This window comes from Ovis aries, chromosome 18, assembly GCF_016772045.2.
Source record: "Ovis aries strain OAR_USU_Benz2616 breed Rambouillet chromosome 18, ARS-UI_Ramb_v3.0, whole genome shotgun sequence".
Lineage (NCBI taxonomy): Eukaryota > Metazoa > Chordata > Mammalia > Artiodactyla > Bovidae > Ovis > Ovis aries.
In genome coordinates, this window is record NC_056071.1 from 39747106 (window position 1) to 39765137 (window position 18032).

Sequence of the window (18032 nt, forward strand, 5' to 3'; positions counted from 1 at the left end):
AAACATACTCCTAATGGTAAAAACTATATATTCTGTGGTGTTTCCTGTAAGTACATATTAGAGTGTATGTAAAATTAAATACTTGATTTTCTTTCCCACATAACGTATTCCTTGAACCTGCATCAGATTAGCATTATTTTTCTATGGGCTTGAAGGATTTAGATGAGGAATAATAGTGTTACCCTGATTGCATTACCCAGGTCATTGATTTGGTCTCAACTGGCACAATATGCCTGTACATTTCAGTCTGTTGTTTTAGAAGATGACATCACTGACAGTGTTGCTATCCATACAAAGTAGTGTGATTGAAGAAAATAATCCGTGCGTAATCAAAGGTCCTTTCTACACAGAATTGAAACTGCCTGTTTGCTGGTTATCTTGCAGGCTGCCTGCACACTTTTGTAAAAACAGCAAAATCTCGTATTATCTCTGCTGCATTGTAGGGGCTCATACATTTGTTGACATTTGTCTGCAAAGCACAGACAAGTTGCATTGTCTGCACTTTTATGTCTCTATTCTCTTTCACTCCCAAACTCAAGTTTTACAGGGCTTGAAGGAATTTTGTCATAGGGGTGCTTAACCTTGACCTTGAATGAGAGAGGACTTCATGTCCATTTGTATATGGATGTAGGAGATAGGGAAGTCTCTTGAAAATAGTATATGGTTCCCAGAAATTTTTACACAATGGAGGGACTTCAGCAAATTGGGGAATCCTTCCTGTGAGTAGATGGAGTCTGGTGGGTAATGGTTAGCCTCTCAAAAAACAACAGTTACTTTTAAATCTTTATGTTGGGTGCTGATCTTATTCTCTCCTTCTACCTGCAGAGGGCAGTAGAGAGTAGGCACCAAAGAGAAAGTATTTACTTTTCTGTATTTGTTTTTTTGGAACCTCTAACCTCATTCCACAGAGAATTTAAAAAGTCAGCTATACCTGCAATAAAATAGTGAAATGTGAATAAAAATAAAGCATACGAAGTAAAGGGAAATGGAATTATGTCAGTTGCAATGTGGGAAATTGAAAACAGACAAGACTGTTTTTGACTGGAGTGCTGAGCTGATAATGTAGCAAAGTTTTCACAGATATGTAACTGTAATTTTTGTTATGAGACAGTTATGTTCATCATGTGTAATTCTGAGGTGGAGCATGTTGTACAATTTTCTTCAAGTTAGATGTAAAAGGCAAAGCACAACATTAAGTTGGCTCTAGAGGAAGGTTAACTGGAATGTAAAGAGAGCTTTGCCTTGTGAGAATACAAGAAATCACTGGGCAGAAATAGTTCTGAAACACAGTGCTGAAAGGAGACCATCTGGATAGCATGTTAGAATGCATTCCAGGCCCTCTGAAATGTATAATAATTTAGAGTTATTTTAAGTGATTTAATTCATTCAAGTTGGCTGCCCCAAATTTTAACACTCAGAAGTGTTTCACAAACATAAAAAAATTGAGAACCACTTCTGAAAGATCCCTTGCAGCTGATAGCTTCCTGATTGCAACAAGGAGTAGTCTGTTTCATCATTCTTGGAATGAGCGGAGCTTTTCCTAAGATTTAGCTCTAAAATGAGCCTCTCGCCTGAGGCTTTACATGGAAATGTTAATCAGTAGAAAAGCAACACGGAGAGAAAGATGTTTCATTTCAGGGAAAACTGGAAGAAACCTAACCTCCTACTTCAAAGCTTAGAGAAGTTTCTTTTTCCTCAGCGCTTAGGGAGGCGATAGGGTTATAAGGAATTGGTTCATACTAACTAAAATGCATGTAAATTGGGATAGAGCCAGAATACTGATGGATTTATTTGTCGAATAAGAAATATTGCTGTCGTGGAGTGGAAATTCTCACATAAGGCATGATCAGCACATTTTCTCCTGTGGTCAAGCAGAGTTTACTAGATTATATTCAGAAGTGTCTTTACTAATTTACTGTAAGAGACAGGCACTCTTCCACCAAGGCGTCTAAAACTGAGGTGTGAAAGACCCATGTGAATTCTGGCTTCAAGACACTTGGCACATGCATTAATACTGTGAGGAAAAAGGAAACACACATATTTAAATAAGAACTTTAAGTGAAAACTCCAAAGGCAAATGTTCCAATCATAACCATATATTTTTGTCACCATATATTTTTGTCACCATATATTTTTGTCATGGCATTAATTCAGTTGAAGTCTCTCCAAGATGAAAATATGAGGCCTGGTAAGATGATAGTTCCCACCTAAGAGTTGTGTGTGCTGTGTGCTGAATTGCTTTAGCCATGTCTGACTCTGCGACCCTTTGGACCATAGCCCACAGGCTCCTCTGTCCATAGGATTCTCCAAGCAAGAATACTGGAGTGGGTTGCCATTTCCTTTTCTAGGGATTTTCCCAACCCAGGGATCAAACGAACCCATGTCGCTTATGTCTCTTGCTGAGTCCCTTTTCAACATGAATAGTTTGTACAAACAGGTAGGAAATGGAATTGAGTTTGGAACCTGATATTGATTGTTCTTTTGTTCATCTTGCTTTTTTAAATTCTTATTTTATTACTGCATCATTTGCTGGTATGTTGCCTAGGTAACGTAACATAGCAAGTGCTTTTAACTCTAAGGCAATGATGTATGTCTTTGGCAGTCTGTAGAGTTTCCCCAGGGCAGGCTGATAAATTATCTTCATCTTTGGGTTATTTTTCAGTTCACAGTGTTGTGATAACTTAGCAAAGCATTACATAACCTTTTTAATATTTGTATGTGAAGTGAAAGTGAAGTTGCTCAGTCGTGTCCGACTCTTTGCGACCCCATAGACTGTAGCCTACCAGGCTTTTCTTTCCCTGGGATTTTCTAGGCAATAGTATTGGAGTGGATTGCCATTTCCTTCTCCAGGGGATCTTCCCAACCCAGGGCTCAAACCCAGGTCTCCCGCATTGTAGACAGACGCTTTACCGTCTGAGCCACCAGGGAAGTCCTTAATAATATTTGTATACATCTATCAAATCAGGCCAGCCTGTTGTAAGGGCTTTTTAAAATAATTTTGACACCTGAATCCTTTATAGAAAAAAATTGTAAACGATTTTGAAATGGGCAAAAAGATTTCTAGGTATCTTTTTAACAGAATGCTGGAGCATCAGAGATTCACCTAGCCCTAGAGGGCCATACAGGATTGGTTTGTTTTTCTTTTCTCTTTTTAGGATTTGTCTGTGACTAGATTATCTTACAACTCTGTAGAAATAGAAGTTAACTCTTTGCATACTGATAGTAAGCAAATCATTCCTGTCTGTAAAAGTGTAAATTTTGATTATTACTCTGTGGATATGTTTTGCCAGGTTTGCATCTGTTTGTAAATTCATTTCTGCATTCTTTTCCTGAATATAAATATGCAACACCTTGAGTATTTTTTTCCCCTCTCTTTCTAATAAACTTTAAATTTTAGAATAGTACCACAGAAAGTTATCCCTCACCTGATTTCTCCTGTTATTAATATCTTAAATTACTATGGTATATTTGTCACAACTAAGAAATCAGCACTGGTGTATTAATTAAACTCCATACTTTATTCAGATTTATTAGTTTTTTCCTAAATCCTTTTTTTTTTTTTTTTTTGTATCCCATCCAGGATACCACAGTGTATGCAACCATCATATTTCCTTAGGTCATGACAGTTTCTCAGACTTTCCTTGTTTTTGATGATCTTTAAAGTTTGGGTAGTACTGATCAGATACATTGTACGATGCCCTTCTATTGGAATTTGGTGTCTTTTCTCATGATTAGAGCAGGATTATGGGTTTTTGGAGGATGACCATAGAGATGAAGTGCTTTTGATTACATTATATCAAAGATACATGCTGTTAGCAGGTCTTATCAGTGATAATGTTAACCTTAATTACCTGGCTAAGGTAGTGTGTTTGTCAAATTTCTCCACTGTAAATTTATACACATGCCCACTTCCATGATTTATTCTTTGGAAGCAAATCACTAAACACAGCCCACACTCAAGGGGTAGGAGTTACAGTCTATCTCCTTGGCTAGGAAGTATCTACATAAATTATTTGGAATTCTTTACTTGAGAAGGGAGAAGGAAATGGCAACCCACTCAAGTATTCTTGCCTGGAGAATCCTGTGGACAGAGGAGCCTGGAGGGTTGCTGTCCATAGGATCATACAGAGTCGGACACAACTGAAGCAACTTAGCATGCATGCATGCATTTGGGAAGATTTGAGTTCTTTTTTGAGCTGGTTATAATATATCACTGGGTTCTTCTTTGTTAAGAATGAATGAAATAAAAGTTTTTGACACATGCTAATTTTATGTTTGTATGAAAATTGTGATTTTATTCCTTTTTAAAAAAATTGTCCTCATATCTTTCTACCGAGAATTGTTGTGGAAATTATTTTTTATGTAGTTCTTTGAAATCGACGGATAAATGCCATAAACAAATACATTATTTGGGAAATAAGTTAATGAAGATTATTTATAGTCAGAGAAAAAATGTTATTTTATCACACTGTTCAATCAAGGACCTATCAGCAATCAAATAACATAGTCTAAATATAATAACCTTAGAAGAGTTTTACTGACAGAGGCAGTATTTACAAAGTTGTAGGTGTAGGAGATCCATAGTGAGTAGCATAGTAACTTAGGACTTCAGTTCTGTTGATTAGTGGTGTCTAACTCTTTGCAATCCCATGGGCTGCAGCATGCCAGGCTTCCCTGTCCTTCACCAACTCCTGGAGCCTATTCAAACTCATGTCCATCACATCCATGATGCCATCCAACCATCTCATCCTTTGTCGTCCCCTTCTCCTCCTGGCTTCAATCTTTCCCAGCATCAGGGTCTTTTCCAAGGAGTCGGTGCTTCGCATCAGGTGGCCAAATTATTGGAACTTCACCTTCAGCATCAGTCCTTCCAATGAATATTCAGAACTGATCTCCTTTAGGATGGACTGGTTGGATCTCCCTGCAGTCCAAAGGACTCTCAAGAGTCTTCTCCAACAACACAGTTCAAAAACATCATTTCTTTGGCTCTCAGCTTTCTTTATGGTCCAACTCTCACATCCATACATGACTATTGGAAAAACCATAGTTTTGACTAGATGGACCTTTGTCAGCAGGACAAACTCAGGACTTAGTAGCAGCTAAGATATTACCATTCCCTTGGCCTAAAGGGAGAAAGGGAGGGAATCTCAAATCCAGGGGTACATAGACCCTCAAGAGAAGGAATGGACCATGTGCTAAGAAGCACAGTTAACTTTAAGTAACCCTTTAGGAAAGGAGCTAGGAAAATAAACACCTGACAGCATCGTCTACCTTCCATTTCCTGCCAGAGCACCCCATCATACAACCTAACCAGAAACTAAGAAGCAGGGGGCCTGTTGATGTCCCCACATCCAGGGCAGAAAGCAAGGGGGAGAATGCTTGGTGTGGATTGGTAGGCAAGGGAAAGATATCTGGCACCCTGACTTAAGAGGCTGTAAAGGCCACAGTGAGGACTCTTTTGTCCCCTTTTGGCGGGAATATAACAGCTGAGAAGACAAAGAGAGACATCGCTGCTGTTAATGTTTCTAGTGGAAATATTTAATTTCTCCAAGAGTTTAGCAAGGTGAAGTTTGACTTGGTGAGTTATCAGTGTAAGATGAGTCAAAGGCTTTTACTCCTCCTCTGGCCTTTTTTTTTTCCAGCCTTTGGGAATATGGCAAGACATCAGAGGAGAATGGTTTCTAGGACTCTTGCCTTGGTGAAAATGCCCCCTATACTGCCCAGCTTGCATGGCAGGAAGGTGTCAACAAAAATTTAATCAGTTGATCTAAAAAGAAATGGAAAATTTTACTTGAGCCAAATTTGAGGATTATAACCCAAAGAGCATCTCAGAAAGCTCTGAGGACTATTCCACCCTTTAGAAGTCAAGGCAGTTTCCAGCTGTAGTTTTAGTTGCTCAGTCATGTCCAACTGTTTGCAACACCACAGACTATAGCCCACCAGGCTCCTCTGTCCATGGAGTTCTCCAGGCAAGAGTACTGGAGTGGGTTGCCATTTCCTTCTCCAAGAAGTCAAGGCACAGTTATATAAATTTTTTGAAACAGAAGGCTGTACATTAAATGATGTATTACTGATAGTGTATACAACCCAGATCTAAGCATCTTGTGACCCTTTGCAAGAATAAGGAGGAATGTCATCTTTTAAAAAATTTAATTTGTTGATGTATAATTGTGTTTTTTGGCTGTTTCTTTGTTTTTAAGTATTTATTTCTTTGGCTTCACTGGGTCTTATTTGCAGCATATGAGATCTAGATCTCTGACCAGAGATGGAATCTAGGCCTGCTGCATTGGGAGCATGGAGTCTTAGCCACTGGACCACCGGGAAAGTTCCAAGAATGTTATCTTTTAAGGAGTTGTCTTGATGCTAGGAGAGTGTTGCTCCTTATGGTTAAGAAGGTATGCAGGTGGGGGAGGTTTGTCTGAGGCATAATGCAGATACACAATGGACGGTAGCTGGGGAGAGGGGATTCAAAGGGCAAAGAAAATTTTTATGTTTCAATTTTCCTTATTTTGCCATAAAATAAGAATTTTATTTCACAAAGGGAGGAAGCCAGTGCCTTCCAGGGATCTTGAAGACTTGACTACGAGGCATGTTACAGGGAGCCACTATGCACTTACCCATGAGGGAAGAAAATCTGGAATCAAATGTGATTTGATACTGAAAAATAACGAACCATTGTCATTGTCTTTGAGTGCTGTAGCTAAGCAAACTTCATACTGACTCCAGCAGGAAGTAAATAAAAAATAGAATTTTGATAATGAATTGTTCATATACATCTAAATCTTCAATTGCCTTTACTTGACGTCCGAGGTCTGGGCGATGGCCGAGAGGAGCTACCCCACATCCAAGGAGTGGTGGCTACGCAGGTGCAAGAGGGCCGAGAGGAGCTACTCCACGTTCAAGGTCAGGAGGGGTGGCTGTGAGGAGATACCCCTCATCCAAGGTAAGGAGCAGCGGCTGCGCTTTGCTGGAGTAGCCGTGAAGAGATACCCCACGTCCAAGGTAAGAGAGACCCAGGTAAGACAGTAGATGTTGTGAGAGGGCACCAGAGGGCAGACACACTGAAACCATAATCACAGAAAACTAGTCAATCTAATCACACGTACCACAGCCTTGTCTAACTCAATGCAACTAAGCCATGCCCTGTGGGGCCACCCAAGACAGATGGGTCATGGTGGAGAGGTCTGACAGAATGTGGTCCACTGGAGAAGGGAATGGCAAACCACTTCAGTATTCTTGCCTTGAGAACCCCATGAACAGTATGAAAAGGCAAAAAGATAGGACACTGAAAGAGGAACTCCCCAGGTCAGCAGGTGCCCAATATGCTACTGGAGATCAATGGAGAAATAACTCCAGAAAGAATGAAGGGATGGAGCCAAAGCAAAAACAATACGCAGTTGTGGATGTGACTGGTGATAAAGCGAGGTCCGATGCTGTAAAGAGCAATATTGCATAGGAACCTGGAATGTTAGGTCCATGAATCAAGGTCGTTGGAAAAGACCATAATGCTGGGAAGGATTGGGGGCAGGAGGAGAAGGGGACAGCAGAAGATGAGATGGTTGGATGACATCACTGACTTGATGGACATGGATTCGGGTAGACTCTGGGAGTTGGTGATGGACAGGGAGGCCTGGCATGCTGCGATTCATGGGGTCACAAAGAGTCGGACACGACTGAGTGACTGAAGTGAGCTGAGATAAAAAAGGGAATCAGTACTATCAGATGGCAGCTCCTTGATTGCTCCTTTTGGCAAGTGAAGCAAAAGAAATACTGTAGAGCTTTAGCATGCTTGAGGAAGGACAATATAAAGACCCCACAAATAGAGAACAATTCCAACTCTAGATTTAATTAATAAGTGCATTCACATATTTAGCCAGTTTTTGGTATAAACATTTATTTATCATGCCAGACACCTAGCTAGGTGTTGGAAATATATGAGGAATAAGATGCTGTTCTCACCTCACAGGGCTCAGAATTTAGTGAAGATGCAAGGAAAACAATAGGAAGCATTAGGAAAGGGTTTCTTTTACACTATTGTGTTCTTACCCTCCCAGTGTTATCAAACCCAAATTCATGAATCTGATGCACAGTGAAGTCAAACAATCACAAACTTTATAGTGTGGAGCAGAGAAAGATTTGTTGCAGGGCCAATCAAGGAGAACAGGCAGCTCATGCAGAAAAAACCCTCCTGAACTCCAAGATGGTTTTCAAGGAAGAATTTTTAAAGGCAACAGTTTGGGGGCAGGGTGTGCCAAAAGGCTGCAGGGTATGTGATTTTCTTCTGATTGGTTGGTGGTGACCTAAATAGGGTGGTGATCCAGAAATCTAAACCATCAGTCTTCTCCCTCAGACTGATCTGTAGTCTCAGAATGTAGTCACATCCTCCACCCTGGTCAAGGTCTTAGTTCCTGCAGAACAAGTCAAAAGTATGTGTCAAATTGTTATAAATATTCCTGGAGGAGGAACTAGGACTCTGTTATGTAGCTGAGCTATTATTGTTTCTTGACTGCTATCCCTTTGTTTCTGCATTCCTTACTTCCCTAATTAGTAACTTCTTGAATCTCCTCTTTGGAACCCAAGAAAGACCTAGGAGACTACAGCCTTTTTCTACCAAAAAAAAAAAGAAACCCAAAAAAACCAAGGTGAGGATGTTAGGGGAACCACTGACTGGAACTGTCCACCCTGGCCAGGCACCATAGTAACCACTCGCGTGAGTTATCTTAAACAGGGGTTCCTGGTAAGGGATGTGGAACTAACAGGCTACCACCAACCAGAAGAATTCAGGAAAGGCCAAAAGGAGAGAGCAGACTCCGGTCCACATATCCTGCCAGCTTCCCAGAATCCTTCTTTCTGGAATCCATCTTGGCTGAGTGATGTGTGCACCACCAGAAAGGACCCTGAATCAGAGTGATTGGCCAGAGACAACTCAGAAACTCACCCGATTACTATAAAACCCGAGACTGCAAACCATGTGGTAGAGCAGTACTCCTGGGTTCCCTTAACCTCCTACTCTCTACCCAGGCACCCCTTTCCAATACAGTCTCCTACTTTGTCAGCATGTGTGTCTCCTTGGACAGTTAATTTCTGAGTATTAGACAAGAGCCCACTCTCAGGCCCTGGAAGGAATCCCCTGTAATAGGAGCACTGAGGGACTGTTGTATCTAGGAGGACCCTGCAGAGTCCTGCTGGGTTTCACCAGTAACGGAAGGACAGGACTTGGAAGGGGAGCTACCTCCTGGAAAGCCTAAACTAAACGGGGATTACTAGCCTTAACTGCAGGGAAGATAAAGTCTGCAGCTTAAACAATTTGGCACAAACTGGATTTTTAGGGCCATACCAGATCTAGGCAAATTTCTTCTTAGTCACCAACTCTCTGTTCAGAATAACTCTCCACCTCCTTTCTCCTTTATTTTGTTGTTGTTGTTTAGTCAATAAGTTGTGTCCGACCCTGTGATCCCATGGACTGCAGCATACCAGGCTCCTCTGTCCTTCATTATCTCCGAGAGTTTGCTCAAATTCATGTCCATTGAATTGGTGATATTAGCTAATCATCTCATCCTCTGCTGCCTCCTTCTCCTTTTGCCTTCATTCTTTCCCAACATCAGGGTCTATTCCAGTGAGTTGGCTCTTTGCATCTGGTGGCCAAAGTATAGGAGCTTCAGCATCAGCATCAATCCTTCTAATGAATATTCAGAGTTAATTTCCTTTAGGATTGACTGGTTTAATCTCCTTGCAGACCATGGGACTCTGAAGAGTCTTCACAACCACAATTGAAAAGTATCAGTTCTTCAGCACTCATCCTTCTTTGTGGTCCAATGCTCTCATCTATACACATTCAGTTCAGTCACTCAGTCATGTCTGACTCTTTGCGATCCCATGGAATGCAGCATGCCAGGCCTGCCTGTACATCACCAACTCCCAGAGTTTACTCAAATTCATGTCCATCGAGTCAGTGATGCCAGCCAACCATCTCATCCTCTGTCATCCCTTTCTCCTCCCACCTTCAATCTTTCCCAGCATCAGGGTCTTTCCCAAGGAGTCAGTTCTTTGCATCAGGTGGCCAAGGTATTGGAGTTTCAGCTTCAACATCAGTCCTTCCAATGAGTATTCAGGACTGATTTCCTTTAGGATGGACCGGTTGAATCTCCTTACTGTCCAAGGGAGTCTCAAGAGTCTTCTTCAACACCACAGTTCAAAAGCATCAATTCTTCTGCGCTCAGCTTTCTTTATAGTCCAACTCTCACATCCATACATGACTACTGGAAAAACCATAGCTTTGACTAGATGGACTTTTGTTGTCAAAGTAATGTCGCTGCTTTTTAATATGCTGTCTAGGTTGGTCATAACTTTTCTCCCACGGAGCAATCATCTTTTAATTTCATGGCTGCAGTCACCATCTACAGTGATTTTAGAGCCCAAAAAAGTAAAGTCTGTCACTGTTTCCATTGTTTTCCCATCTATTTGCCATGAAGTGATGGGACCAGATGCCATGATCTTAGTTTTCTGAATGTTGAGTTTTAAGCCAGCTTTTCATTCTCCTCTTTGACCCTCATCAAGAGGCTCTTTAGTTCCTCTTCACTTTCTGCCATAAGTGTGGTGTCATCTGCATATCTGAGGTTATTGATACTTCTTCTGGTAATCTTGATTCTAGCTTGCGATTCATCCATCCCAGCATTTTGCATAATATACTCTGAATATAAGTTAAATAAGCAGGGTGACAATATATAGCCTTGATGCACTCCTTTCCCAATTTTGAACCAGTCAGTTGTTGCATGTCCAGTTCTAACTGTTGCTTCTTGACCTGCGTACAGGTTTCTCAGGAGACAGGTAAGATGTCTGGTATTCTCATCTCTTTAAGAATTTTCCAATTTGTTGTGATCCATGTAGTCAAAGTCTTTCCCCTATGCATGTTATGTTACCTTTAGGGTCTCCAATATCTGCTCCTGGCTTGACCTACAACTTCAAAGATAGATTCTCTTCCTGTAGGCCACAGTCAAAAGTCTAATATTCTAAGTATTGTATTTAGCTGCACTCCGCTGGGCATGAAGCTGATTAAAGTAATTCACATTAACTTCTGAGTGAAACATAACCTTCTTAAAAGGTATATTTGCATTTTAATAGCAGTCCCTTAACACAAATTCACCTCCAATTGATAAAATGTGTGAGAGTTCCTTTCTATGGGAAGGAGGAGGGGGAATAATATCTTAATTTTCTAAATTTAAGACAGTTACTACTCTTAGAGCCTCGATTCTCACTTCGCAGTCACTCCTCAGCAGAATGCAGTTTTGCTTCTCTTGCTGAGGCTAATCACTCTGAAAAGCTTTTAGGGTAAAGTCAATGGACATATCACCTTTTGAATAACCTTTATATTTGGGGAAATTCCCACATTATGAGTATCCCTTTTCCATGTAGATATCAGTTCCCTAGCTTCCTTTGTAGCTAGGATGCAGGCATGCTGATTAGATGCTACATGCAAGATTAAGCTTGCAAGTGAGCAGTGTGAATAAACAGTGCTTGGGGCTTGTGCATGGGGCTTCCATTTTCCTGATGTCATTGTTGGCAGGGCTTTCAGACACAGGAGGTTCAAGATCCGGTGGAGAAGTGGCATTGGTGGCAGTAGCAGTTGCACTGAAACCTAATTGCTGGCATTTTGGGCCCAGAGGTAGCAATAGCAGTAATTGGTACTGTTGCAGGAAGGGGGACCTCTTCCAGGACCTGAGAGTGGGCTCTGGTCTAAAACTCAGAAATGAATTTTTTCAAGGAGACACATATGCTGACAAAGCAAGAGACTTTATTGGGAGGGGACACCTTGGTGGAGAGCAGGAGGAAGGCAGCCTGGAAGAACTGCTCTGCCACGTGGCTTGCTGTCTAGGGTTTTATGATAATCCAGTTAGTTTCTGAGTTGTCTCTGGCCAATCACTCTGACTCACAATCCTTCCTGGTGACACATACATCATGCAGTCAAGATGGATTCCAGTGAGAAGGATTCTGAAATGTTGGTAGGACATGTAGACTGGAGTCTCCTCTCTCTTTTTGACGTTTCCTGAATTCTAGTGGGTGAAAGCCTGTTAGTTCTGCATTCCTTACTGAAAGGTTCTTGAGCTGTGAAAGACACTGGGATTCTTGGCCTCCGGAGGAGAGGAATTCAATATGGGGACAGTGATGGGGCTTGATCGCTCAGAGGTTTTCTGTAATAAAATTTTATTAAAGTATAAAAGAGAAAAAGCTTCTGACATAGACATCAGAAGAGGACAAAAAGAATGCCTCCTTTACTAGTTTCAGCAAGCTGTTTTGTATCTGTTAGAAAGCTATTAATCAGATAAGAGAGACACCTCAAGGCTGATGGAGTTTTACCAGGCCCCTCTCCCACAATATGCATTTTTGAGATAGGATGGCACGAGGTGTGTCATCCCCCAGCCATAAAACAATTGATATGAATACTGGTTTGTTGAGCTATTATCAGCCCAAGGTTTGAGAAAAGAAAAAAGTTAGTTATAGGTGGAACCATTTTGAAGAAAGGCAAATTCCAAAGCAAATAAATAGTTTAATTAACATAGCTTAAGAAAAACATTTCCATAAGAAAAATACATTGGTTAGCTCAAGGTTTGAGAAAAGTTTGAGCATTCTTTGGCACAGCCTTTCTTTGGGATTAGAATGAAAACTGACCTTTTCCAGTCCTGTGGCCGCTGCTGAGTTTTCCAGCACAATTGCTCTCATCTCACATGCTAGTAAAGTAATGCTTAAAATTCTCCAAGCCAGGCTTCAGTAATACGTGAACCGTGAACTTCCAGATGTTCAAGCTGGTTTTAGAAACGGCAGAGGAACCAGAGATCAAATTGCCAACATCTACTGGATCATGGAAAAAGCAAGAGAGTTCCAGAAAAACATCTATTTCTGCTTTATTGACTATGCCTAAGCCTTTCACTGTGTGGATCGCAATAAACTATGAAAAATTCTGAGAGAGATGGGAATACAGACCACCTGACCTGCCTCTTGAGAAACCTATATGCAGGTCAGGAAGCAACAGTTAGAACTGGACATGGAACAACAAACTGGTTCCAAATAGGAAAAGGAGTACGTCAAGGCTGTATATTGTCACCCTGCTTATTTAACTTCTATGCAGAGTACATCATGAGAAACGCTGGGCTGGAGGAAGCACAAGTTGGAATCAAGATTGCTGGGAGAAGTATCAATAACCTCAGATATGCAGATGACACCACACTTATGGCAGAAAGTGAAGAAGAACTAAAGCGCCTCTTGATGAAAGTTAAAGAGGAGAGTGAAAAGTTGGCTTAAAGCTCAACATTCAGAAAACTAAGATCATGGCATCCAGTCCCATCACTTCATGGGAAATAGATGGGGAAACAGTGGAAATAGTGTCAGACTTATTCTTTGGGGCTCCAAGATCACTGCAGATGGTGACTTGCAGCCATGAAATTAAAAGACGCTTCTTGGAAGGAAAGTTATGACCAACCTAGACAGCATATTAAAAAGCAGAGACGTTACTTTGCCATCAAAGGTCCATCTAATCAAAGCTACGGTTTTTCCAGTAGTCATGTATGGATGTGAGAGTTGGACTATAAAGAAAGCTAAGCTCAGAAAAATTGATGCTTTTGAACTGTGGTGTTGGAGAAGACTCTTGAGAGTCCCTTGGACTGCAAAAAGATCCAACCAGTCCATCCTACAGGAGATCAGTCCTGGGTGTTCACTGGAAGGACTGATGTTGAAGGTGAAACTCCAGTACTTTGGCCACCTGATGCAAAACTGACTCCTTCAAAAAGCCCCTGATGCTGGGAAAGATTGAAGGCAGGAGGAGAAGGGGACGACAAAGGGTGAGATGGTTGGATGGCACCACCAACTCAATGGACGTGAGTTTGGGTAAACTCTGGGAGTTGGTGATGGATGGGGAGGCCTGGCATGCTGCAGTCCATGGTGTTGTAAAGAGTCAGACATGACTGAGCGACTGAACTGAACTGAACTGAGGGTATGGAGAAACCAAAGCTTTTATAAATTGCTGGTGAGAATGCAACACAGTGCAGCTGTTGTGGAAAAGGTGGCAATTCCTTAAAACTTAAAGAATTGCCAAATAACCCAGCAATTCAAAATAATTTAAAATAGTTGAAAACAAAGACTCAGACACTTGTACAGCAGTGTTCGTGGTAGCATTATTCACAATAGCCAAAAGGTGGAAACAACTCAAATGTCTCTCAACAGAAGAATGGATAAACATAATGTGATACATTTATATGAAGTGAAGTGAAGTGAAAGTCTCTTAGTCGTGTTGGACTCTTTGCGACCCCTTGGCAATACAGTCCGTGGAATTCTCCAGGCCAGAATACTGGAGTGAGTAGCCTTTCCCTTCTCTAGGGGATCTTCCCAACCCAGGGATCAAACCCAGGTCCCCTGCATTGCAGGTGGATACTATACCAGCTGAGCCACAAGGGAAGCCCAAGAATACTGCAGTGGATAGCCTATCCCTTCTCCAGTGGATTTTCCCGACCCGGGAATCGAACCAGGGTCTCCTTCATTGCAGGTGGATAGTTTACCAATTGAGTTATCAGAGAACCCTATAATAGAATATTATTTAGCCATAAAAAGAATGAAGTTCTGATACATGTTACAACATGGATAAACCTTGAAAACATTATGTTAAGTTAAATAAGCCAGACACAAAAGGAGAAATACTGTATGATTCCACTTACATAGAACATCTAGAATAGCAAATTCACAGAACTAGAAAGCAGATTAGATGGTATGAGGGGTTGGGGGAAGGGGGAGTGAAGAGTTACTGCTTAATTGATACAGTTTCTCTTTCTGATGATGAAAAATTTTGGAAATAGATAGTGGTGATGACTGCAAAATACTGTGAATTTAACGCCACCAAAATGTACAATGAGAAAAAAAAATGATGTTATATGTTGCATGTATTTTACCACAAAGTAGAAAGAAAAAAATCACATTTTCAACATTACCCACCACATTTTATAGCCCTTATAATATTCATAAATCTAACTATAGTACAGTCCAGGTGTCTCTCTAATATAGACACTATATTATATACAAAAGCTGAGTATCTTTCTCTGATGATGTCTTTGACTAAGAGTCCCCTGTTTGCTCTGGGATCCAGAATTTACATGTCAGTTTCTGAATTTAGGTTTTCTGTCCTTTCTGCCGAAGAATCCTCACTGAATGTTGACTCAAAAAGAACAAGGACAGACTTCTTGAAAACTTTTCTGAAGTTCTCCCCAGTAAAGAGGTAGAGTGTGGGAGAAAACACAGTATTGAAGGTAGTAGTTATCACTGCGAGTAAGACAGTCAACTGGAAAAACAGAGACCTGTTTTCAGTGAGCAGTAAGCCTTGGTATACGTGATAGGGCATCCAGCACACAAAGAAGGAGACAGTGGCTGTCACCATGACTTTGAAGGGCTTGCTGGATTTCAACAGTCCCCTCTCTTTCATCTTTTTGGCTACTCTTTCATAACAAAAGGTGATGATGAGGAAAGGCAGAAGGAAGCCCAGCAAGAAGCGGATGCTGAAACAGGCTACGTGAATCCATTTCCGTAATGTCTGCATCTGTTTGCTCTCCCAGTTAGTAGACACAGCATAGTTGTTTTGGCAGGTCACCTTTCCTTTATGGTCATCATGTGTCTCCCTGAAAACCACATAGGGCATGCCGAGGGCAGCAGCAAAGATCCAGACTCCCAAGATGATGCTGGAAGCCCAGCGTGGGGTTCGATGCAGTTGTGACCACACCGGGTGAAAAGTGAGAAGGTAACGATCAGCACTGATGGCCGAGAGGAAGAAGACAGAGGTGAACATTGCTGCATACAAAATGCTGTTGAAGATCTTGCACGTGGCCCTTCCAAAGCTCCAGTGATTGTCTTGAAGGTGAGAGATGGCCAAAAATGGCAAAAATAATATTGAAATAAAATAGGAGAGAATGAGATGAAAATATAAGAGAGTATTGACAGTCTTTTTCATTTTGAATTTTAGCACCCATAGATAGAGACCATTGGTAATAGTGCCAATTAAAAATGACATAAACAAAAGAATTACAACAATCACTTTTGAGGCCGAAGTTGGAATGTGAATTCTGTTTCTTATTAAAGTAGAGTCATTGAGCAGGTAATCAGTAGAGTTGGTCAGGTCCATAATTGGAATGAGAAACTGGAAATGACAACAAAAAAGAAGCAAACGAAATGATTAAACATGGAAATTAAAATAGTAATTTTTCATGTTAATATTCAAAATGGCAATGTTTTAAAAATGACAATATTTCTGTAATAATACAAATCAGCTATTTTTCTTTATTTTTGTATGAGGAATTAGGATCAGATTAATTTGAGCACCAACTATAGAAACACTATAGATATGCAATGAATTAATGTGAAACAGGAATAACATTTGGAATATTTTTACTTTGTTAAGTGATTTAGGTAGCTAAAAGTATTCTAATTAGATATTAGCCAGAAGTCTGACCCTTCTTGATGGGCACAGGTTCCTGAATAAGGCAATGTAGAAACAGTTTTACTTGACTAGGACTTGGTTAGGGTAATGTTGCTAATGAAACTGAATAACAAAAATAACAATGGCTCGAAATTGGTAATCATGTTGGAGCAATAGTTAGACCTTTCCCATGAGCTAATTATATATAACAAATGTTATTAGCTATTAATAGTATTTAACACTCAGTTCATATGGGAGCTCTCTGGCATGTGAGATCATGAAGTGCCTTCCAAAGTCAATGAAAGAGGAGGGTGTATTGTAGAACCTCATGGCTGTTCTTTCTTACTTGGAGAGGAGAGAGAAGTCAAGGAACTTATATTTACCAATACTTGTTGTATGCAAGGAGCTTTATATAAAAATAATTTCCTTTTTTCCATATGTGAAAGTGAAGTCTCTTAGTCATGTCCGACTCTTCGTGACCCCATGGACTGTAACCTATCAGGCTACTCTGACCATGGGATTTTCCAGGCAAGAATATTGGAGTGGGTTGCCATTTCCTTCTCCAGGGGATCTTCCTGACCCAGGGATTGAACCCAGGTCTCCTGCATTGCAGGCAGACACTTTACCATCTGAGCCACCAGGGAAGCCCATAAAGGCAAATATTTAAACAGAGGAGAAAATGAAGGAGGGGTTTGATTTCTTATTCATCAACGTCTCCCACCATACCTCCACTGTGGCAGATGGGGAACACTATCAGTGTTTTGTTATTTCTTTGAAAATTGGTAATTCATGTATAGTGATTTTTAATTAAAAAATTTTATTGCAGTATGGTTGATTTACAATGTTGTGTTAGTTTCAAGAGTAAAGCAAAGTGAATCAGTTATACATATACACATATCCACTCTTTTTAAATATATTCTTTTCCCATATAGGCCATTACAGAGTATTGAGGAGAGTTACCTGTGCTATACAGCTGGTTCTTATTATTATCTATTTTTTATATAGTAGTGTGTATATGGCAGTCCCAGTCTTCCAATTTATGCCTCTTCCCTTTCATCTCCTGATGACCATAAGTTTGTTTTCTACATGTGTGACTCTACTTTTGTTTTGTAAATAAATTCATTTGTACCCCCATTTTTTTAGATTCCACATTTAAGAGATATCACATGATATTTGTCTTTCTATGTCTGACTTTCTTCACTCGGTATGACAATCTCTAGGTCTATCCACATGTGTAGTATATTAATAGTGTTTCATGAAACAGAGTCTTTGATGATTCAGAATATCCTATTTCTTGAATAAATGCCCCTATAGTATTGAAAATATAGACCTGAGAATATTTTGGAAAATAGCTATTATAATAAAATCATATCAACTAATTGGTTTTTGATAAACTGAGTAAAGCAGTGGAAATTACTAATAACTTTTTTTTCACTAAACAAAAACATTCTAAGAATACAGAGAGAGAAGAAATACCATAATTGCTGTTAAAATCACAACTGCCTTAAGTTAATTCTGTCTGCTAAGGGAGTTGCAAGATTCTCCCTGCCAAGTAGAAAAATGATCCTGTTCAGGAAGTTGCCTT

At 40.4% G+C, this 18032-nt stretch overlaps 1 protein-coding gene across 1 annotated transcript; it reads right to left on the reverse strand.

The window, feature by feature from the left end:
• Nucleotides 1-15130: 15130 nt before the first annotated feature.
• GPR33 (G protein-coupled receptor 33) lies at nt 15131-16153 on the reverse strand. The gene has a single exon (XM_015101844.2). The coding sequence runs from the start codon at nt 16151-16153 to the stop codon at nt 15131-15133; it is 1023 nt and encodes a 340-aa protein (XP_014957330.2).
• Nucleotides 16154-18032: the final 1879 nt, after the last annotated feature.